Source organism: Aotus nancymaae, unplaced genomic scaffold (genome assembly GCF_030222135.1).
Source record: "Aotus nancymaae isolate 86718 unplaced genomic scaffold, 86718_ANA_hifiasm-v0.15.2.pri h1tg000062l, whole genome shotgun sequence".
NCBI lineage: Eukaryota > Metazoa > Chordata > Mammalia > Primates > Aotidae > Aotus > Aotus nancymaae.
The window spans coordinates 35009435-35032440 of NW_026988476.1; the positions used below are offsets into that span (position 1 = coordinate 35009435).

At 43.7% G+C, this 23006-nt stretch overlaps 1 protein-coding gene across 2 annotated transcripts in view; it reads left to right on the plus strand.

Moving 5' to 3' along the window:
• Positions 1–15553, plus strand: part of SQOR (sulfide quinone oxidoreductase) — a 51422-nt gene extending 35869 nt beyond the window's left edge. Inside the window, exons 6-10 of one of the 2 annotated variants that reach the window (XM_064366012.1) lie at positions 170–379; positions 6866–7049; positions 12957–13024; positions 13329–13507; positions 15269–15553. In XM_064366012.1, coding sequence (XP_064222082.1) covers positions 170–379; positions 6866–7049; positions 12957–13024; positions 13329–13507; positions 15269–15326 — 699 coding nt within the window. In that variant the 3' untranslated portion in view covers positions 15327–15553. The remainder of the gene's footprint in view (positions 1–169; positions 380–6865; positions 7050–12956; positions 13025–13328; positions 13508–15268) is intronic. The other variant, XM_064366013.1, reaches the window with a different exon arrangement.
• The last annotated feature ends 7453 nt before the right edge of the window (positions 15554–23006 follow it).

Genomic DNA, 23006 nt, shown 5'->3' on the forward strand with positions numbered 1-23006 from the left:
CAGAACCAAAGGAGGAGGCAGTGAATTGGTCTACCCATCGCCCTGCCAGGGTATAGTGATGGCAAAAGCTAGCAAGGTCTCTGCTGAGGGTTTTAATTCTTGGCTAGATTTAAAAAAGAAGGCAGCTGGAGTCATGCTTTGGTGTTGGTAGTTTTCTTATTTTTCTCAGACAGGGAAGCGATCCAAGGCCAATATCATTTTCAACACTTCTCTTGGAGCCATTTTCGGGGTTAAGAAGTATGCAGATGCCCTGCAGGAGATCATCCGGGAGCGGAACCTCACTGTTAACTACAAGCAAAACCTCATTGAAGTCCGAGCCGATAAACAGGAGGCTGTATTTGAAAACCTGGACAAACCTGGAGAAACCCAAGTGATTTCAGTGAGTGGTGAGGTTAAGCTGCCAGCCTGAAGCATTGTCTGTTGAAATGCTGAAATGCGCCATAGATACACGAGGCTCACACCACCCTGTCTGCCATCATTGTGTGCTGGGGAAGGCTGGGTGAAATGAACATCGTAGGGAAGTGATAGGGCGCGAAGGTAGGTCAAAATGGGCGGGGAAGAGAAAGATGTAAGAGGCTTCGTCAGTGGGAGGTGAGAAGGCGTTGTCAACTGGTGCCAGGTGAATTTTTGTCTCATTCCTTTGACTCAGTTTTTCCTGGCATCGAATCACTTGAAGTAGCCAAAAAATATTCCACGGCTTTGGTTATTGTGTAGAGGTAAGGGAGGGCTTCCTTGCTTACAAGATCTGGGGATTGTCTCAACTGGTGGCATGTGAGCAGAAAGTAACCCTGTGGGTAGTTCAGGAACAACAGGGATTAGCTGGGCATGGTGGTTCACGCTTGTAATCCCAGCATTTTGGAAGGCCCAGGTGGGCAGATCTCTTGAGGTCGGGAGTTCGAGACCAGCCTGGCCAACGTGATGAAGTCTCATCTCTACTAAAAATGCAAAAATCAGCTGGGTGTGGTGGTATGTGCCTGTAATCTCAACTATCTGGGAGGCTGAGGCAGGAGAATTGCTGGAACCTGGGAGGTGGAGGCTGCAGTGAGCTGAGATTTCACCACTGCACTCAAGCTTGGGTGACAGAGCGAGATTCCATCTTAAAAAAAAAAAAAAGAAATAATCTCAAACTTAGAGAAGTTGCAAAAATAAAAATAGTACAAAGAAAATTGTATGTAGCTTTTATCTAGATCACTTACAGAATTTCATCCCATTTGCTTTAGCTTTGTTATTTGATCTCTTTCTCTCTCATTTTCCCAAAGAAAATTTGCATGTATCATGCATCAGGTCTCTTTAGCCCCAAATACTTAAGTGTTAATTAACTAGGAGTGTTCTCTTGCATAACCACAGTACAGTCATCAACTCAGTAATTAGCACAGATGCAATATTTTAAGGAAGGAAGGAAAGAAGAAAAAGGAGGGAAGGAAGGAAAGGAAGGAATGAAGGAAAGAGGGAGGGAGAGAGGGAGGGAGGGAAAGAAAGAAAGAGAGGACAGGGTGAGAACTAATGTTCAAGAGAGCAAGATTCGGTAATCCTCTTGCCTTCTCACATCACAGATTCTGATATGCTACACATTTGGCCCAATGAGAATGACTGATAGATTTGCTGATGTGCGTGTGGGGGAGGGGAGGTGTGTATATACTTTTCTCGTGACTGGCCATTCAGTATTCAGGCTGTCATTCAGATTGGATAGGAAAAAGTTGGTGATAAAGGAATGGAGAGAGCAGGATCCCTGGACTCCCTGGTTCCCAAACTCTTTGGCTGTCACTTGCAATTGTATATAATTTTTGTATTTCTTGCTCCATTTCCTCATGCTGTCATCCTTAATCTAAAGTCCATGTGGGAAGGGGAAAATGCTGAACATCATTGTATAATTTTGTTAACTGTCCCAGCCATGTTGTACATAGATATGTTATGTTGATATATATATAAGTATATATATATGTAAGTGTGTATATATATATATATATATATATATAAAGAAAAAGAAAGAAAGAAATATTTTAACCCACTATTTGTATTCCAGTTTAGTCGATTGACCCGACTGCATTACAGCACTTTTTCCTCTCCAGTGCAGGGCTCAGTCTGCAGTCAGGGATTGCATTTAATTGTGATGTCTATTTACCCTCCTTTAACCTGGGACATTTCTATAGCTTTTCTTTGTCTTCTATGACGTTGATATTTTGAAATAATACAGCCTTTTCCCCGCCACTTTTCTTTCAGTAGAATGTTCCTCATTTTGGGTTTGTCTGTGTTTTCTTGCGATTAGTTTCAGGCTCTGCTATTTATTTATTTTTGACAAAGTCTCGCTATATTTTGTAGGCTGGAGTGCAGTGGTGCAATCTCAGCTCACTCCAACCTCTGCTTCTCAGGTTGAAGTGATTCTCCTGCCTCAGCCTCATGAGTAGCTGGTACTACAGGTGCGTGCCACCATGCCTGGCTAATTTAAAAATTTTTTTTTATTATTTTTAGTAGCCACGGCGTTTCACCATGTTGGCTAGGATGGTCTTGAACTCCTGACCTCAAGCCATCCACTTGCTTGGCTTCCTGAAGTGCTGGGATTATAGGAGAGAGCCATTGCACCCAGCCTCAGGCTCTGTTTTTTCAGACTGGAACATTGCTTAAGCATTGCACCCTTCTAAGGTGTCACGTTTGCAAGCAAACAATGCTCATCTGCCTTCATTGATGATGTTAATTTTGACCATCAGTCAAGATATGGTCCAGTTTTCCAACTGAATAATTACAATTGGTTTTCTCCCTTACTACTAATAAGTTTGTGGGAAGACACTTTAAAACCATGCAAATAGTCTGTTTATTCAGGTCTCCACCCGAGAGTTAGCATATATTGACGATTCGTGCCTAATGTGATCTTTACTATGGTGGTTGCAAAATGATGATTTTCTAACTAGCATTTCTGTACACTTACCAGTAAGCTCTTAGCATTCTGTCAGCAAGAGTCTTTGCTTTGCTTCTCTCTTAGTTTATTAACTATTGGTATGAACTCACGAGCTCCTTTATTTTTTACAATGATGTATCATTCATTATTGTCCTTATTTTGGTGCTCAAATGGTTCTGGATTTGGTCAGTAGGCACCTTTTCCAGCTGGGTTTTCTGTCCCTGTGGCATGCTCCATCATGTGTTTGAGCACATCCTTACGTTCTGATGTCACAGGTTGTCCCAGCCTCATCGAGTATCTATCTGAACCAGCTCAGGGTCATCATTTTGAATAGCTGCTGTGTAGTTACGCACACAGAATCTACTGGAATGGTTGGAGCTAGTTCTCACTTTACAAAAGGGTCCTGAATTACTGCTCTTTGTTTTTATGTGTGTCCTTTTTGTAGTTTTCCTTTTTCCTGGCTGTCATGCAGTTGTAAGTGACTTTGGAAGGTCCTTCCAGCTCTAGCGCTTTTAAATTGCTGCTCCTCAAATGGGCTATGAGTGAGAGCTCATTTTTACTTTACAAAAGAGCCCATTTGAGAGAGCCCATGTGAGTGAGCCAGGTGGGTGGATCACGAGGTCAGGAGTTCAAGACCAGCCTGGCCAAGATGTTGTAATCCTGTCTCTACTGAAAATACAAAAATTAGCCAGGTGTGGTGGTGGGCGTCTGTAAACCCAGCAACTCAGGAGGCTGAGGCAGAGAACTGCTTGAACCTGGGAGGTGGAGGTTGCAGGGAGTCGAGATCACGCCACTGCACTCCAGCCTGGGTGACAGAGCAAGACTCTGTCCTAAAAAAATAAAAAAGAATTAAATGTAACCCAAAGTTTACAATCTTGAATCTTTATTAGAGAGCTTGTGAACTGATCCCAGTCTCCTCAGTTCAAAAAAAAAATCTTACCTTGTTTTACACTACAGAGTCCTGGAACTAGGAAAGACTTTGGAGGTCATCTAGGCTACTGCATTTCTTTATGGATAAGCAAATCAAAGACCAAAGAGATGAAGTGACTTGTCCAAGTAATAGCATTCTATTTTTCTTTGTAAATGAATCTGTTTCTTCAAGCCAGAGCTTGTGAGAAAGTGATCCACAGGTTTTACATGTCAGAATCACTAGCAGATGTTGTTTAAGTACAAATTCCTGTGCTTTACCCAGATCTACTAGATTGGGATCTAGGCATGGTGCAGCCTGGGAACTTGTATTTCCCACAAGTCTCCCAAATGCTGCTAATAAAACATTAATGTTTGAAAACCACCACATGGAATGGACTATGTATGTTAATAAAGGAGGACCAAGTTATTTATCCTATACATTTATGGAAATGAATGATGGATAATGAGCAAGCTACAACTAAGTGCCAATCTTTCCTTTTTTCCTTCCTTCTTTCTTTCTTTTCCTCTTTCCCTCCTTCTCTCCTTCTTTCCTTCCTTCCCTCCTTTTCCTTCTTTCCTTCCTTTCTTTTTCTATCTTTTGTTCTTTCTTTCTTTCTGTCTTTCTTTCTCTTTCTCTCTCTTTCTTTCTCTCTCTCTCTCTCCTTCCTTCCTTCCTTCTTTTTTTTCAGGATCTCACTCTGTCACTCAGGTTAGAGTGCAGTGGTGCAATCATGGCTCATGGCTCACTGCAGCCTCTATTTCCAAGGCTCAGGCAATACTCCTACCTCAGCCTCCTGAGTAGCTGGATCTATAGGCATGCACCACTATACCTGGATAATTTTTGTATTTTTTGTAGAGACTGGATTTTACCATGTTGCCCTGGCTGGTCTCAAACTCCTGGGCTCAAGTGATCTGTCTGCCTTGGCCTCCCAAAGTGTTGGGATTACAGATGTGAGCCACCACACCCAGCCCAGTGTTAATTTCTTTTTCTTCCTTTTATTTTTTTAGATGCAGGGTCTTGCTCTGTCACCCAGGCTGGAGTGCAGTGGTATGATCTCTACTCACTGCAGTCCTCACCTCCCAGCCTCAAGCAAGCCATCCTCTCACCTCAGCCTCCTGAGTAGCTGGGACTACAGGCATGTGTTACTATGCCCAGCTAATTTTTTGTATTTTTGGTAGAGACAGTGGTCTCACTATGTTACCCAGACTGGTCTCGAACTGCTGAGCTCAAGTGATCTTCCCGCCTTGACCTCCCAAAGTGTTGGGATTACAGATGTGAGCCACTGCACCTGGCCATTAATTTCTAATGAATCTGTAAAGTAGACCCTCGTATTTCTTCTTTTGTAGGATGTTAGCTCATATAGAACTCCATACCTTTATGATGATTGTATGAAAATATTTAATTTTCCTTTTAGAAAAGATGTGTGGAATGTATGTGTACTTGTGAAATTCAAACACATTAACTCCACCTAGATGACTCCAGTAAGGTTTAGACCTCAGTTCAAAAAAGTAGTTCTAGGTCAGGTGTGGTAGCTTGCACCTGTAATCCCAGCACTTTAGGAGACTGAGGCAGGTGGGTTGCTGGAGCCCAGGAGTTCGAGACCAGCCTGGGCAATGCAGCAAGACTGAGTCTCTACTAAAAGAAAAAAAAATTAGCTGGGGGTGGCGGCTGGATGCGTGCCTGTAGTCCCAGCTATTCGGGAGGCTGAGGCAGGAGGATCACTTGAGCCCAGCAGTTCGAGGCTACAGTGAGCTGAGATCAAGCCACTGCCCTCCAATCTGGTGACAGAGCGAGACATTGTCTCAAAAGTAGTTCTAGTTGACTGCAGAAATGCAGACAGGGCATTAATAATTTGGTGGATGATAGTTGTTGACCATTTCACCCATTATCTCACGAACATGCATTCAGTTTTAATATTCATTAACAGACCTGGCCTCAGGCACCCATGTCCCCAAGAGCCAATCCCCACCCCAGATTATCCTGCAGAGGAGCGGCAGCCATTTGCAGTACTCCTTCCCTGAGGCTAATGAAGCTTATTTTTGTGTGAGAATTGTAATAAGTGCAAGTCATCTTCCTAATTCCCATTGCCATCAGTGACTGCTGAGCCTCTCTGAGGGCACGGGACTTCTTATGGAAACAAAGGGCTATTGACTATCTCATAAGGTTGGAATTGCCTTGAAGTGCTTAAGTTTTTACCCCAATGACATGTCGTGAACATTTCAATCAATGCATCCTTAACTGGACCCACTAGCAAATTGATGAAGTTGCTGAATGGAGTTTGTTAAAAATAAATAAAAAGAATAAAAGAATCAACTACAAAATGTGGAAGAATATTACATAAACAAAAAAAGTGAAATGAACCCTCAAAAGTGATCAGGATGGGTCAGTGCACTACTCACCAAGGGTAACCTTGATACGGTGTTTTGGAAAAAAAATTCACCCCTGCCTTCTGTACTGAAAAGTAAATCCAGTACTGAATCAGACCGCTTGCTTCTTTTCCAAAGTGCTAGGTAATATTTTTACCACCTCTGTTCGTCTTAAATTGGTGTTCTGACAGTTTCCTTTATGTGTTTTGAAGTTGACACATATTTGGGAATGATGCTTTCTTACCAGCTCCTAACATGGCCTTTAGGAGTTTCAGGGACGCTGAGCATCACCTTACAGAATAACATGGAGGTGCTAAACTTTACAAGCTGACAGCTGAGGGTCTGAAATATACCACCCCCTTATTTTAGTATTAATAGAAACATCAATGGATTCTTTCAGAATAATAGTGAGCTTTACTACAATATCTCATATACCCCTATGTGTGTGGCCACAGGGATCTCGTGGTCTCTGTATGGGGGGATCATGTCAACTGAGAGAATGGTTATTTAGCTTATCACCACCCTCCAGGAGAACACATAAGATCTTAGAGAGGGCGTGGACTGGTACAAGTGCTGATTGTATAATGCTCTATGCAGCCATAGCACAGTGTATGGAATAAGGAAGTTTGTGGGAGAGCTTGTGGAGCTGTAGAAATATTGAATAAATGCAAATGTGGATTCTCTCCTTGTGTGTAGTATGAAATGCTTCATGTCACACCACCAATGAGCCCACCAGATGTCCTCAAGACCAGTCCTGTGGCTGATGCTGCTGGCTGGGTGGATGTGGATAAAGAAACTCTGCAACACAAGAGGTACCCAAACGTGTTTGGGATTGGGGACTGCACCAACCTTCCTACGTCAAAGACTGCTGCTGCAGTAGGTAAGATAACCAGCTCTCTTTCTCTCTTTCTCAAAAATATGTCACTTCAAGGCACTATTGTAAGAAAAACAAAAGCTTGGCACTGGCCAGGCGTACTTTGGGAGGCTGAGGCAGGCAGGTCATTTGAGGCCAGGAGTTTGAGACCAGCCTGGCTAACATGGTGAAACTTCTTTTCTACTAACAATACAAAAATTAGTTGGGTGTGTGGTGGGTGCCTGCAGTCCCAGCTACTCCGGAGGCTGAGGCAGAAGACTTGCTTGAATCCAGGAGGCGGAGGTTGCAGTGAGCCGAGATTGCACCACTGCGCTCCAGCCTGAGTGACAGAACAGGACTTCATCTAAAAAAAAAAAAAAAAAAAGAAAAAAAAACTTGGCACCAACAGCGTTCCATTAATAATGAAGAAACTTGTGTGTCCTAAAATTGACTTTGGCCTTCCTAAGACAGAAGCAAGTTGTCAATGAACCCAGGGTCATATAAATAAAAAAGTACTTTTGAATACTTTGCCCCAGGGTAGCGTGATCTTATCTGCCTTTTCTAGGTCAGAGGGGTTGTTGTCAGAAGAAGGGGCATTAGAAAGAATACATCACCTTTCCAGCTCTGTAGAATTCGGTTACTTCCCATACAGCCATACTGGCGTCTCTGGCATTCTTTGCCTCTGACACCAGGCAGGTTGGCTGTTTTTCTTCTGCCTGAAACACCATAAAGCCAGGGAAGCATTTGTTTTCCCAGAAAACACATGCAAGTCAATGAAAGCTTACAGACCAGAAAATTGTCCTGTTAAGACAAATACATTGGAGCATGCCCTGAGTGGTACACGATTAAGGCCTCAGCCTGGAAAACTAAATTCTTCACCTAATGTTCTGCACCAGCAGTGATGGGGAGAATTGCCTTTTAGATTCTGTCTTCCACCGACAGAAACTGTCTTCTCTGGATGCTGTAAAACACAGGACCTTCCTCCTGATGGTTATGGTAGTGTTTTGTGTGAATTAGACACCTGTGGAACGGATTGTGTTAGTTTTGCTGACTGTTTCAATGTTCAGGTAGACTATCTAGGAAATTCACTGAATATCTTTTTCATTGTTAGTACTAATTTCCTTCCAACTTTCTATTTTAAAAAATCTCAGACCTATACAAATTTGAAAGAAATTGTAATACTCATATACTCTTCAGGTATTAATCAATTATAAATATTTTGTGATATTTGCTTCATTATATTTATGTGTATATATACATACATATATATATATTTATGTGTGTGTGTGTGTGTGTGTATATATATATATATATATATTTTTTTTTTTTTTTTTGAGTCAGAATTTTGCTCTTGTTGCCCAGGCTGGAGTGCAGTGGCACAATCTTAGCTCACTGCAACCTCCACCTCCCCGGTTCAAGTGATTCTCCTGCCTCAGCCTCCTGAGTACTGGGATTACAGGGGTGTGCCACCATGCCTGGCTAGTTTTTGTGATTTTAGTAGAGACGGGGTTTCACCATGTTGGCCAGGCTGGTCTCAAACTCCCGACCTCAGGTGATCTGCCTGCCTCTGCCTCTGCCTCCCAAAATGCTAGGCATGAGCCACTGTGCCCGGCCCATCTTTATGTATATTTTCTGAAAAATGTCCTTTGTTGGCCCAACCTCTCCTTTCCTTAAATCCAACAGCCAGTCAAAGATCACACAGGACATTGGGCGTCATGTCTCTTTGGTCCCCTTTAATATAGAACAGGCCTTCTGACATTTGTTTCTTTACTTTCATGACATTGACATTTTTGAAGATTCCAGGCTAGTTATCTTGTAGAATACCCCACAATTTAGAATTGTCTAGCTGTTTTCTTTCTCTCCTTCCTTCCTTCCTTGCTTCCTTCCTTCCTTCCTTCTCTCTCTCTCTTTCTCTCTCTCTTTCTTTCTTTCGATGGAATCTTTCTTTGTCACCCAGGCTGGAGTGCAGTGGCACGATCTTGGCTCACTGCAACCTCTGCCTCCTGGGTTCAAGTGATTCTCCTGCCTCAGCCTCCTGAGTAGCTGGGATTATAGGTGTATGCCATCATCCCTGGTTAATTTTTGTATTTTTAGTAGAGACGGGGTTTCACCATATTGGTCAGGCTAGTCTCGAACTCCTGACCTTATGATCCACCTGCCTTGGCCTGCCAAAGTGCTGGGATTACAGGCGTGAGCCACTGTGCCTGGCCTTGTCTAGTTGTTTTCTTATGGTTAGATTCAGGTTATATGCTTTGGCAAGAATCTCCATACCTGAGGCTGTGTACCTCCCTCTGTGGCATCTCAGGAGCCCATCACATTAGTTTTTCTTGTCTTTGGTGAAGCTAGACTTCCTCATTGGGTTAAGAGATAGTCTCTCTTTTTCTTTTCTTTTCCATTATGAAAGTAGTCACTGTCTTGCAATTTATAGGTAGTCTGTGGGGTGATACTTCGGATTGAATTCACGTAATGTAAGCCTGCTGAATTTATGTAGTGAAATTACCTGTGATGTGAGGCCCAGATGATCCAGCTTAATTCAATGTTCCAAATAGATAAGACTGAATATGATTAAACAAAAAGTTCTAAGTGGAAAATCTTGCTCCCAGTCCTGCAGTGCATCTGTACGGCTTCCACGTTCCCCTAACCATGGGGAGAGCATCCCTATTGTTTTTATATCTGTGTCTTACAGTCTGCATCCTATTCTATGGTTGCTCTAGAGTTTATTTATTGAGTCCACTCTTAATTATATCTGGGTTATTTCCAACCCGTTTTTATTTCAAACAGTACCATAATGAGTGCTCTTTATCTGTTATTTAGGTTGGTGCAAAAGTAATTGCAGGTTTTGCCTTTACTCGTAATGGCAAAAACTGCGATTACTTTGGCACCGACCTAATATTTCACATGTGTGAAGGTCTATTTGCTCTTCTCTTCAGTGTCTAAATTACAATAGGACTAGGTTATCTGTATTTTTTCTTAGGTTTCCTTCCCCAAATCCTCTGAGTATCCCAAGGCAATGCGACACTCGTTTCACTAATCTGTCCTTTCACTAACCAAGCCTCCGTTCAGACCCCTGTGCTATTTCGAGCTTGCCATGTTGCATCTGGCTTCCCTACTCTCATGTCCCCTTCTCTCTGCCCCAGGATGCTCCTTTAATTACTCCCAGCACAGCTAAGATCGGGACGTGGCATTTAACAAAAGTTAACTGAAGGCATGGGCATGATAGAAGGGGATTGTAATACAGGGCAGAAAACTCCCGCATGCCTGCACCATGCACGCTTCAAGGCTGGATGTTGGGTGACGGCTTCCTGGCTCCCCAGGCCTCACCTCTCTGCAGTGGCATCCACTGGACATCTCTGCTCCTTTTCCATTGGCCTTGATGTCCTGCTGCTTTGACCTCCTCAGATGTTGTTAGCCCAGATTCCACACTCTTTATGGCCCTCAAGGAAGAACACGGTTTTCCAAAAGGGAAATATGATCTTTAGAGATGTTGCTTTGCCAACAGTGAATATAGCCATTTAATTTTTTTCTTTATTTTAGAGACAGGGTCTTGCTCTGTCGCCCAGGGTGGAGTGCAGTGGAGCGATCACAGCTCGCTGCAGCCTTGACCTCTTGGGCTCAAAGTGATCCTTCCACTTCAACCCCCCACCCCAAGTAGCTTGAAATGTAGGCATGTGTCACCACACCCAGCAAAATTTTAAATTATCTATAGAGACAGGGTCTCCCTATGTTACCCAGGCTGGTCTCAAACTCCTGGGCTCAAGCGATCCTCCTGCCTTGGCCTCCCAAAACATTGGGATTACAGGCATTAGCCACCACGCCCGGCCACATTTAATATGTACATATTTTTAGAGTCTTGCTCTGTTGCCTAGGCTGGAGTGTGGTGGCACGATCCTGGCTCACTGCAACGTCTACCTCCTGGGTTCAAGCAATTCTCTTGCCTTAGCCTCCCGAGGAGCTGGGATTACAGGCACCTGCCTAATTTTTCTATTTTTATTAGAGACAGGGTTTCACCATGTTGGCCAGGCTGTTCTTGAACTCCTGAACTCAAGTGATCCACCCACCTCAGCCTCCCAAAGTGCTGGAATTACAGGCGTGAGCCACCACGCCAGCCTCATTTAATATTTATACGAAGAGCTGTTTACTCTTCATTTTTTTGAACCCCACCCCCACCCTGTTCTAGAAAAAAAATCATTGCTTCTTTGATTTGGACATCAGGAAACTGGAGCTTATGGGTCAAATGCAGCCCGTTGCCTATTTTTGTATAGCTGGCAAAGAATGGTTTCTACAGGTGAACATTTACAGTCATTTTGAAGATAGGGAACGCTAGCTAACTCTTTTTCTCATTCTAAGAAAAATAATTTTATTCTTCTCAATAGTAGACCTATATTACAAACATATTATTATGTTTAGAATTTTCTCAATAAGATTTTTTGGTGGAAATTTGTTTTTTCTTGTTATATAATATCTATGATTTTACCCTCTTGGCCCACAAGGCCTGCAATGTTTCTTTACAGAAAAAGTAGACCCTGATTTGGGGATTACAAAATAACTACTTGAATAAGCATTTTGTAATACAAAGGTAACCCATCCTTCCTCAAAAGTGAATCGCACATTCTACCTCTAGGCCTACCTCTAGGCCTCTGGGCCTCAAGTGATTTGCCCACCTTGGCCTCCCAAAGTGCTGAGATTATAGGTGTGCCCAGCCACAAACTGCCATCTCTTTAAAAGAGCAGTCTTTTTTTTTTTCCGAGGTGGTGTCTCACTTCATTGCCCAGGCTGGAGTTCCCTGGTGCGATCTCGGCTTGCTGCAACCTCCGCCTCCTGGGTTCAAGCAATTCCCTTGCCTTAGCCTCCCAAATAGCTGGGATTACAGGTGTGTATCACCATGCCTGACTAATTTTTGTATTTTTTTTAGAGAGACGAGGTTTCGTCATGTTGGCCAGGCTGGTCTTGAACTCTGGACCTCAAATGATCCACCCACCTCAGCCTCCCAAAGTTCTGGGATTATAGGTGTGAGCGACAGCGCTCGGCTGGGCAGTTTTAATTATCAAAATTGAACACAGACTGGGTTTACATTATATGAAAGGAATTATTACTAATATTTTGGGAGTGTGAAAATACTATACGTTTGTGTTAAGAAAATTCCCCATCAGAGATACAGACAGAAAGATTTATGAGTAAATTGATGTGATATCTGCTCTAACAATACAGCAGGAAAAAAAGTAGTATGTGTGATGAGATGGATGAAACAAGAATGATGGAATTTGAACATTTTCATAATAAAAAAGGCAGTCTCCCCACTCTTGCCAAAGAAAAACAAAAACAAATTCCTATCTATGTATCTATCCATCTATCTATGTATCTATCTATCTTTATCTCTCTATCTAGGAAAGAGACAGAGAGATGGAAATGCAGGTGGATATCTATATCTATATCTATATCTAAATCTATATCTATATCTAAATCTATATCCATCTGGCCCTGCCTCAGCCAGGGCAGTCCAGTAGAGAGGAAATTGTGCTTTGTCTTAATGGAAATGCCTGAGGCTACCAATCCAGACTGCCTGTGAACAGGGACACAGGGATAACCCGCATGACCAAGAACACTGACTAAGTTGACACACAGACTAAGTTGACAGCCTCGACCCCAGGAGGAGAGGCATTGGGGTTAGGGTAGGGCCATCCTTATAGCCGCACTGGAGAGAGTCGGCACTTTAGTTTCAAACCCGTGGAGCCACATGTGTGGACCTTTCATGAATTAAAGAACCCCCTCTGATAGTCAGAACTTCAGTTGGTAAGAAGGTCATGTTCTAGTCACAGTCTCGAGGGAGGGCAAGTGGAATCTTCTTAAAGTGTTTACATTAAAGTTATTTGCAAATTAGTTTTCATGGAAAACCTAGATGTTTACATTTTTCTGACTTTTCGATTTCTCTTATAGCTGCCCAGTCAGGAATACTTGATAGAACAATTTCTCTGATTATGAAGAATCAAACACCAACAAAGAAGGTTTGTATGCTTCGTAAGAATTACTGTCTCAATGATCATCTTCCATTCAGTGTGAAAGTAGTGTTTTCCCACAGTTTTGCACTTTTTTAATTAGTGTCTCCAATATAGGCACTTCTGTTTTTGCCATTAGTACTATTTTTTTATTATATAATTTACATTTTTCACAGTACAAAAAGTTAGAATATACAGAAAAGAAAAAAATTATAATTACTCAAAGCAAATAATAAATTCTAAATTATTAATATAGTACCATGAAAAAAATCTACTTTCCAACTTTCCAACTCAGTCTGATTTGCAATTTTAGTATGATGGCTACACATCATGTCCACTGGTGACCGGCTACAACCGTGTGATTCTTGCCGAGTTTGACTACAAAGCGGAGCCGCTAGAAACCTTCCCTGTTGATCAAAGCAAAGAGCGCCTTTCTATGTACCTCATGAAAGCTGACCTGATGCCTCTCCTGTATTGGAATATGATGCTAAGGTAAGTGCACTGCCTGGTTTCTGGATGAGGAGAGGGATTTGTAGCACATCTCCACCCGCAGGGGATGTAGCCTCTTTTCTTCATAATTAGCAGTGACTAAATCTTCTGTCTTCCATGCTCTGGGTCCTCTTTTGCAGCTTGGATAAATAATAATAGTAAATCACTTTCACATATCAAGTACTCTGTCATCTGATACCTTACCTTTTTTTTTTTTTTTTTTGGAGACAGAGTCTTGCTCTGTTGCCCAGGTTGGAGTGGAGTGCAGCAGCATGAACTGGGCTCACTGCAGTCTCCACCTCCTGGGTTCATGCAATTTTCCTGCCTCAGCCTCCTAATTAGCTGGGCTTACAGATGCCTGCCACCACACCTGGCTAATTTTTATATTTTTAGTAGACATGGGGTTTTACCTTGTTGGCCAGGCTAGTCTTGAACTCCTGACCTCAATTTATCTGCCTGCCTCGGCCTCCCAAAGTGCTGGGCTTACACGGGTGAGCCATAGTGCCCGGCCCCTTACCTTTGTTTTTATTTGTTATAGGAAAAAGCAGTGATTAAGAGCACAGACTTTGCAGTCAGACCTGTATTTGAGTCATACTTCTGCCATTAACATGGCAGAAGTCATTAGCAGTGTCATTACAGCCATTAGCAGTGTCATGCTATATACAGCTGTGTGTCCTAGGGAAAGTTGCTTAAACTCTCTGTGGTTAAATTTCTCATCTGCAAAATGAAAGTAACTTTGTCTACCTCACAAGATGGAGATTAATGTGATAACACATAAAGAGGCAGGTACATAGTAGGCATTCAATAAGTAAATAGAGTCATAAAAATGGGTAATTCCTCTTATTCATTCTTTTTTTTTTTAAATTTTTTTGAGGCAGGGTCTTGCTCTGTTGCCCAGGCTGGAGTGCAGTGGTGCGATCTCAGCTCACTGCAACCTCTGCCTCCCAGGTTCAAGCAATTCTCCTGCCTCAGCCTCCCAAGTAGCTGGGATTACAGAAATGTGCCACCATGCCCAGCTAATTTTTGTATGTTTAGTAGATATGGGGTTTTGCCATGTTGGCCAGACTGGCCTTGAACTCCTGGCCTCAAGTGATCTGTCAGCCTTGGCCTCCCACAGTGCTGAGATTACAGGTGTAAGCCGCTGCACCCAGCTGCTCTTTTTCATTCTGAAAGCTGATGATCTCATTTGACTTTTCCAAACCCATATGAGAGATAAATTAGGGTATCTACACCGGTGGTCCTGAACCAAGAGTGATCTTCCTACCCCTTGCTGCTCCAGGGACATTTGATAATTTCTGGAGACATTTTTTTGGTTGTTACAACTGGAGGGGTGCTACTTACATCTAGTGAGCAGAGGCCAAGGATGCTGCTAAACATCCCATAATGCACAGGTCAGCCTCCGACGGCAAAGAATTATCTGGTCCAAAATGTCAATAGGGCTGAGATTGAGAAATCCTGATCTCTAGTTAATTATGAGCTAATGAAAGCAGAAAGAGTAGCGGTTTGCTTGTAGTAGAGGCTTTGTACAGGTATATAAAACTGAGTCAGCACATCCAGGCTCACAGAGCAAGTCAGCGTCAAAGCTAGGACTGGAAGTAGGCCGTCCCCTCCTAGTCACGGGGTCTTTCCAACGCACCAGACAGTCTTGCTTTATTGCTGATAAACATCCTCTGTGAGCAGCTTGGCTTCCCTTTCAGCATCCTCCTGGCTGAAGTCACCTCATCTGTCTTGCTGCAAGTACATTTTTTGTGTTATTTCTTACAGGGGTTACTGGGGAGGACCAGCGTTTCTGCGCAAGTTGTTTCATCTGGGTATGAGTTAAGGATGGCTCAGCACTTGCTCATCTTGGATGGCTTCTGGGCCAAGACTGTAGCCACTGAATGACCAAGAGCAGCATGAAGGACTTGGAACCTATCCCTGTAAAGAGATTCTTGATGGATAATGGTGACCAAATGCCTCCCTTTCCAGTACCTTTGAACAGCCACCATGTGGGCTGCTCATGATGGGTTTGATTCTTTGGGAATAATAAAATGAAAGAATAGACTTTTATTTTCTGAATAAGAGTTTGTCACTGATCGTGGTTGTATGAGAAAATTTTATCTAGGCTGGTAGGAATGAAAGGTCACAGCACTTGGGAGAGAATTGTGGTGGCGGTGGGCTAGCTTCCGTGTTATCCACTGTGAGTATTCAGCTGACAGCTGGCATAATTTCACAGAGCCTATTTGGATTCACTGAAAAGGGTCATTCCAGGGACAATATTGTTTCGGTCACAGTGTGCGGTAGCCCTGAACACGTGCTGCTTAGAACTCCTGCTGCGGGAGCACAGTGGAGTAAGAGCCCAGCTGCCACCCCTCTGCCTCCACCACCCTGTTTGTGCTAAGGCCATACTTTCTTCCAGCCGGTGACTGAACGTGGTGGGGCACTAGTGCTGCCCCGTTCCTTGGAATGTGGGACTTCTCTACTGGACAACTTGGGCCCAGGACCCACCATCAACCTGGCTGAAACTTCCTAAGAACTGTGCTGTGTCTGAGGGTCTTCTATCCAGTCCTCCTTCCTTCCCCCTCTGTTTTCATAGGTGTCCATCTTGTACTGTGACCTGAAGGCCCGCCTTGCCTTCTCCTGTTCCTGCTCCTTTATCCTTCCTAGGCACATCCCCCCTTTAAATTTCCTGCAAATCTAGTTCTCCCCCGGCACCTGTTTCTCAGGGAACCTCTGCACAGTGGGGTTAGAGGAATCCTGATGTATATAGCAAGCATTTGCTAGATTCAGTCCCAATTTTGCCCAACAAAGTTTTGAATGAGTTTGTACTAGAAATATTGCAGGAAATAGTTCAAGTTTATTTGATGTTTAGCAGTGGCTTAGAAATAATTTGTTTTCTATTGGTTTATTGTAGAAGTTCACAGTTTCAGTTCAATCTGGCATTTTAAAGCTGTGTCCATTTCATATTTGTAAACTCCCCTGAAGGGAAAGGCATAGCAGTCTATACAATGATTTGGATTTTTCTAAGTTTAGAGCTCAAACCCTTTTATGTGTCACTAGATTGCTAAGTCTGTTTTCCTAGAGTTCTCTTGATGTTAGAAACTTTGTTTGGGCATTCACTCACTCAACAAATATTTCTTGAGCATATACTACCTTCTGAGTACTGTTCTTGGCCCAGGGCACACTCTGTTGAACCAGACAAATAAGGGCCCTGTCCACATTTTTGTGGTTCCTGTGATAGTTTCCTCTTCCTTTCTTGGGGTGCCAAGGGAGCTTGCTGAGTGAGGTCCTGGCTTGATCAGGGAAGTGGACTTTCTTCAGTGGTATCCATTCTGGGGCAGGGCAGGGAACTAACCACTCTAGCAGCTGGCCACAGGGGTGGGAGATGTTCTCTCGGGTGTCCGCAAATCCTGGTTTGCCTGGGACTTTCCTGTTTAACACCTATTGTCCTGGCATAACTAAATAGTGTCCCCTCTAGCTCTCCAAGATGTCGCAGTTTAGACAATAGATTATGAGCACCCCCTAGTCTCAGAATGGGAGAGTAGTGCACGAACGATGCTAATACAGGACTTGTCACCTCATTGGCTTTCACGTGGTGCTCATGAGACAAGCAGGAGTAGGACTAGTCTGCCTTGTTCTCAGTCCTGGCAAAGAAACTCCTTCCCTTGATAGAGTTCCTGCCCCAGCCTGCTGCCGCCTGGGTCCTGGTGGTCTGCTCACTCTCCTAGGCATGGAAGTCAGAGAGAGCTGGGGACTGTTCACCTCGAATGGTTTTCCTCTGCAGGGTCTAGGAAGGCTTGGGAATGACCCGGTTGGGACTCTCTCCCTGGATGTAGACAAAAGTGCTGGCAAGGCAGGTTTTTGCATTTTCAGAGGATGAGGCTGTGATTCCTGGGAACGGCTGAGGCTCCAGGTGGAGTAACTTTGAAATCTCTCGAGAAGTTACCTCCAGCGTCCTGGTCTGTTTATGATGATGCATTCTGAATGAAACCTTCAAGCATCCGGGAATTGATTTCAGGTTCATATTATGCTGGGTAGAAAGTACTACCAAGGCTGGAGACAGCAGTGACCACGACTGGACAGTTTTCATTCCCCTGAGCTGGGAGAGACAAAATGTGCTGAATTCCAGAAAAGCTTCACCGTTGAAACCTCATCTACAAATGTGGGGTGCGAAGGGAGAGGGCTTCCCTTGGGCCTGCCTCCGTAAGTAGGAGTGGGCGACAGGAAGAGGAGGCAGGAGCAGGGTTGGGATAAGAGTAGTGATTTCTCCAAGGGTGTTACCTTGGGGTAGGGAGGTGGTTGCAGGTCCCACCCTGCAGAGGGCTCCAGACTCAGGCCTTCAGAGTCCATAGGTGACATGTGCTGAGACTGCTGACTTGGGGAATCTCTTGAAACGCTCCACCCCTTTCCTCCAGAGCATCTTCCTTCTCAATTCCTGCTTTGGTGTCAGCCCTGGGTGAGCTGTGGGTGTAGTCACAGAGCTGAGGTGGTAGTTTAGGGGCCCCTGGAGTACAGGGAGGTAGGCTAGGCTTAAGTGAACTTGGAGATCACAGCGTTTGAGATTTTACATAATTTTTTTGGTATAAACTTTTTTTTTTTTGAGAGGGAGTCCTGCTCTGTCACCGAAGCTGGAATGCAGTGTCCCGATCTTGGCTCACTGCAACCTCTACCTCATGGATTCAGGCAATTCTCCCGCCTCAGCCTCCCAAGTATCTGGGACTACAGGTGCACACCACCATGCTGGGCTAATTTTTGTATTTTTAGCAAACACGGGGTTTCCCCATAATGGCCATGCTGGTCTGGAACTCTTGACCTCAGGTAATTGATCTGCCTTAGCCTCCCAAGGTGCTGGGACTAGAGGCATGACCACTGTGCCCGGCTGGTAGTAATATTTTAAATGCTATTTTTTCCTTGTCTAAACATTGCAGAAAATTTAGAGAACATGTGTAAACAAAAGGAATAAAAATCACTTCCACATTTGCCACCCAGTTATAATAACTGGTAACATATTGGTGTCCCTCAGTTGACCTAATATCAAGTTTCGGAAGATTAAAACAGGATGACATTGTAAGTAGTGTTCTGTGGCCTGCGTCTTATGCTTAATAGACGTTGAAGACCCAGTGGTTGGTTGTGGAGAAGAGGTGATCAGTGGGCGATCTCTCAAGGAGCACAGGGCCTTTGTGCCTGCCGAGAAGACTGCTCCTTAACCATATGCATGTCATGTGCCGAGTAGGGTATTGGTACATAATCAGCATCAGATATTTTTCTTATGTAACTTTGTTTGTTTGTTTGTTTGAGACAGGGTCTCACTCTCTTGCCTAGACTGGAGTGTAGTGGCGTGATCTCTGCTCACTGCAACCTCTGCCTCCCAGGCTTAAGTGATTTTCCTGCCTCAGCCTCCAAGTAGCTGGGGTTACAGGCATGTGCCACTACTGCCTGGCTAATTTTTTTTATTTATTTAATTTTTAAAAAATTTTTAGTAGAGATGAGGTTTTACCATATTGGCCAGGCTGGTCTCAAACTCCTGACCTCAAATGATCCACCCTCCTCGGCCTCCCAAAGTGCTGGGATTACAGGCGTGAGCCACTGTGCCTGGCCTTTTTCTCATGTAATTGTTACAACAACCTTGCAGTAGAAATTATCAAATACATGGAATATTATTCCTTATGAGGAAGGTGGCTTTTGTAACACAATGTATAAAAGTAGCTCCTCTGGATTTTTTTTTGGTTTTAAATGCATTGGTTAACTCTGTTCCGACATTAAAACAAAGTTCTTCCTTCACATCCTAAGACCACAGAGCTTTCATTCAGGATGGGCCCACTGTGATCGTCTCAGGGAGAGAAGAAATGCTTTGGATAAGATGAAGCCTTTTGAGTGGATTAAAGAAAACTATGTTTCTCTGGTTAGGTTAACCGGCAAGTAGCTAAGAAAATTTCTTGTCTGTATGCCAGAAGACGTCCAGGTTAACTCTTGACAATAGGTAGGGAGGAATGTCACAAGAGTAATTGAGAAGACAGATGGTGAAATACCAGGCAGTTTTTTCCCTCAATATTGGTTTTTAAAAAGTAATTTCCCTGGAGTATAGCATGCTATGAACAATCCTAAATTAGGCCATAATTTTCCATACTTGTATGAAGTAAAACTCCTGTGATTGCATCCCTCAGGTACAATCTGGGGCCATTCCCAGGCCTACAATAGAACAGAGGCTGCAGAAGGGCAGGTCCTGTGGTGCTATACTAGGTACCAGCTGGGTCGAATTTTCTTGAAGAGCAGCTGATAGAACAGAGGACTCGGAGCCCCAGACCTGGATTTGGATCCTGGATCTCCCATCAGCTCCTGCGTGAGAGTGTCCAGCTCAAGCATATTCCTCACCTGTAGGATGGGTAACTTCCACAGAGTTCATATGAGGATTAAGTAAATCAAGGGAAAGCTCTTAGCAGTTTGGCACCTGGACGGTGGCTACTGTTGTTCACCCTAGGAGTCTAACAAAGCACTCAGAAATATAACTCCCCCTGAAACAAGACATTCCTATCAGTCCTGCAGGAATGGGATCATGACGGGGATTTCCAGCATCCTTGCGCTAGTCAAAGGGCGTACAGATTCTGTTACTTATCACCCTTACATCTCTCGCCTCATTTCAGACTTCCAGCATTGGGAAATGCCCAGTGTTACACATTCACCAATGTCAGGTAGTGGGTAAAGTACAGGTTTGGACCCAGCCTCTGGGTTTAAATCCTAGATCCACTTCTCACTGTATCGTCCAGGGGAAGTCATTCCAACTCTCTGGGGCCTAGTTTTCTCTCTTTCTTTCTTTCTTTTTTTTTTTTTTTTGGAGACGGGGTCTCACTCTGTTGCACAGGCTAGAGTGCAGGGGTGCCATCTCGGCTCACTGTAACCTCTGCCTCCCGGGTTCAGTTGATCCTCCTGCCTCAGCCTTGCCAGTAGCTGGGACTACAGGTGCGTGCCACTACTCCCTGCTCCTTTTTTTTTTTTTTTGCCTGCCTGTTTGCCCACCTCCCTCCCTCCCTTCCTTTTTTTTAGACAGCGTCTCACTCTGTAGCCCCGGCTGGAGTGCAATGGTGAGATCTCGGCTCCCTGCAACCTCTGCCTCCCAGGTTCAAGCGATCCTTCTGCCTTAGCCTCTGGAGTAGCTGGGACTATAGGTTCCTGCCACCAGGCCAAGCTAATTTTTGTATTTTTAGTAGAGATGGGGTTTCACTATGTTGGCCAGGCTGGTCTTGAACTCCTGACCTCAAGGGATGTGCTTCCTTTCTTTCTCACTCTTTTTCTTTCTTGCTTGCTCTTTCTCCTTTCTTTCCTTTCTCTCCTTTCCTTCTTTCTCTCTCTTCTTCTCCTTCCCTCCTTCCCTCCCTCCCTTCCCCTCCTTCCCTACCTTCATTTTCTTTTCTTTCTTTTTCTTCATTTTCTTTCACTTCTTCCTTTCTTCCCTTCTTTCCTTTCTTCTCCAACTTCCTTTCTTTATTTTTCTTCTTTCTTCCTTTTTCAAGACAGGGTCTCACTGTTGCCTAGACTGAAGGCGGTGATGTGATTTCAACTAACTGCAACCTCTGCCTCCTGGGGCTCAAGTGATCCTCCAGCCTCAGCCTCCCATGTAGCTGGAAACACAAGTGCACACCACGTCTGGATGATTTTAGTTTTTGTAGAGACAAGGTCTATGTTGCTAGGGCTGGTCTCAAATTCCTGGGCTCAAGCAATCCTCCCACCTTGGCCTCCCAAAGTGCTAGATTAAAATAGCATCTATCTTGCTGGGTTATTTTGGAGATTAAATATGTCAAATACTTCTTACATAATGCTAATCAAATATCAAGTACCGTTCTAGTTATAAGCTATTATTCATCGCCTCAAATCAATCAAAATTGACTGGCTGCTTCCTCGTGACTTGTAATGAGATATCCCATAGAAACAGATGAGCTCCTTTCCTGGAATGAAATCGTCTGACCCAAGGTATGTGGTTTAGCTTATGGAAGGCCCTTTTTATTATTCAACTTCTTTTTATCTCAAATCAATTCCTCTCTCCAGAGCACATAAAAACATACCATAGAGGCTGGGTACGGTTTCATGCCTGTAATCCCAGCGCTTTGGGACACTGAGGAGGGCGGATCAGTTGAGGTCAGGAGTTCAAGACCAACCTGGTCAACATGGCGAAACCCTGTCTCTACTAAAAAATACAAAAAAAATTGCTGGGTGTCCTGGTGTACGCCTGTAGTCCCGGCTACTTGGGAGGCTGAGGCAGGAGAACCACTTGAACCCAGGAAGTGGAGGTTATAGGGAGCCAAGATGGCGCCATTGCACTCCAGCCTGGACGACACAGCAAGACTATCTCAACCGGCTCCCTCCCCACAAAACATACATACCATGGAGATATACTCTTAGAAATATTATTTGTTATAGAGGATCAATGAATTAAAAAATTTCTTATTAGTCACTCCCATAAATATTTCACTTCTTGTGCATCTAATATATTTATGGCTCTGGGGATTCATAGATAAAAGCCTTTGCCCTCAGTGAGATCTGTTTAATTACTTAGGTGTCTATCATGTGAATTGCCAAGATAGATGTCCCATCTGTATGTTCTGATAGCATATTTTAGAATATCACACTGGCTTACATCAGACATTCAGGGAAAAGAAGAGGAAGTTTGAGCTGAATTCTTATACTAGTCAGAGCTCATTTGGTTGTAAGTGACAGAAATACAACCCAAATAAGCCTATGCAAAAGAGGGAATTTATTGGCTCGTGTAACTGGGAAGTCTAAGGGTAGACTTCAGGTATGGCTGGATCCAGGAGTCAAATAGTAGAGTTACAGCACTCTCTCTCTTAATCTCCCAATTTTTTTTTCCTCTGAGTCACTCTTTTTTTTTTTTGTTTGAGAGAGTCTCACTCTGTTACCCATTGCAACCACCGCCCAGGTTCAAGTGATTCTCATGCCTCAGCCTCTGGAGTAGCTGGCATTAACAGGCATACACCACCATGCCCAGCTAATTTTTGTATTGTTAGTAGAGATGGGGTTTTGCCATGTTGGTCAGGCTGGTCTTGAACTCTTGACTTCAAGTGATCTACCCATCTCAGCCTCTCAGTGTGTTGGGATTACAGGTGTGAGCCACCGCGCCTGGCCGTCTCTGAGTCACTCTTCTGCTGTAGACATATTTTCTCAGTGTGGCCAGGGAAGAGGGCTATGTTCATGGCCTCCCAGATTGGTCTGTTTGGAGGAAAGCAACAAACTTTGCTTTCTAAGTGTCCATAGATAAATTTTAGGTGAGGATTATCATTATCACCTGATACATAAATGTGTTTTCCTTATCAGAATGAGTACATGGATTTGTCATCTTTTGTTTGCTGCTGTATTAGTAGGACCTAGAATAGTATATACGGCACATAGTAAGTACTCGTAAATAGTTGTTGAATAACTGAACTTACTAGCTAAATTTTGGTCATTGCCCGCTTCATATCTAGGGGAGTGGTTTGCTACCAAAAGAAGGACACTGGGAGAAAAATGTTCTGAG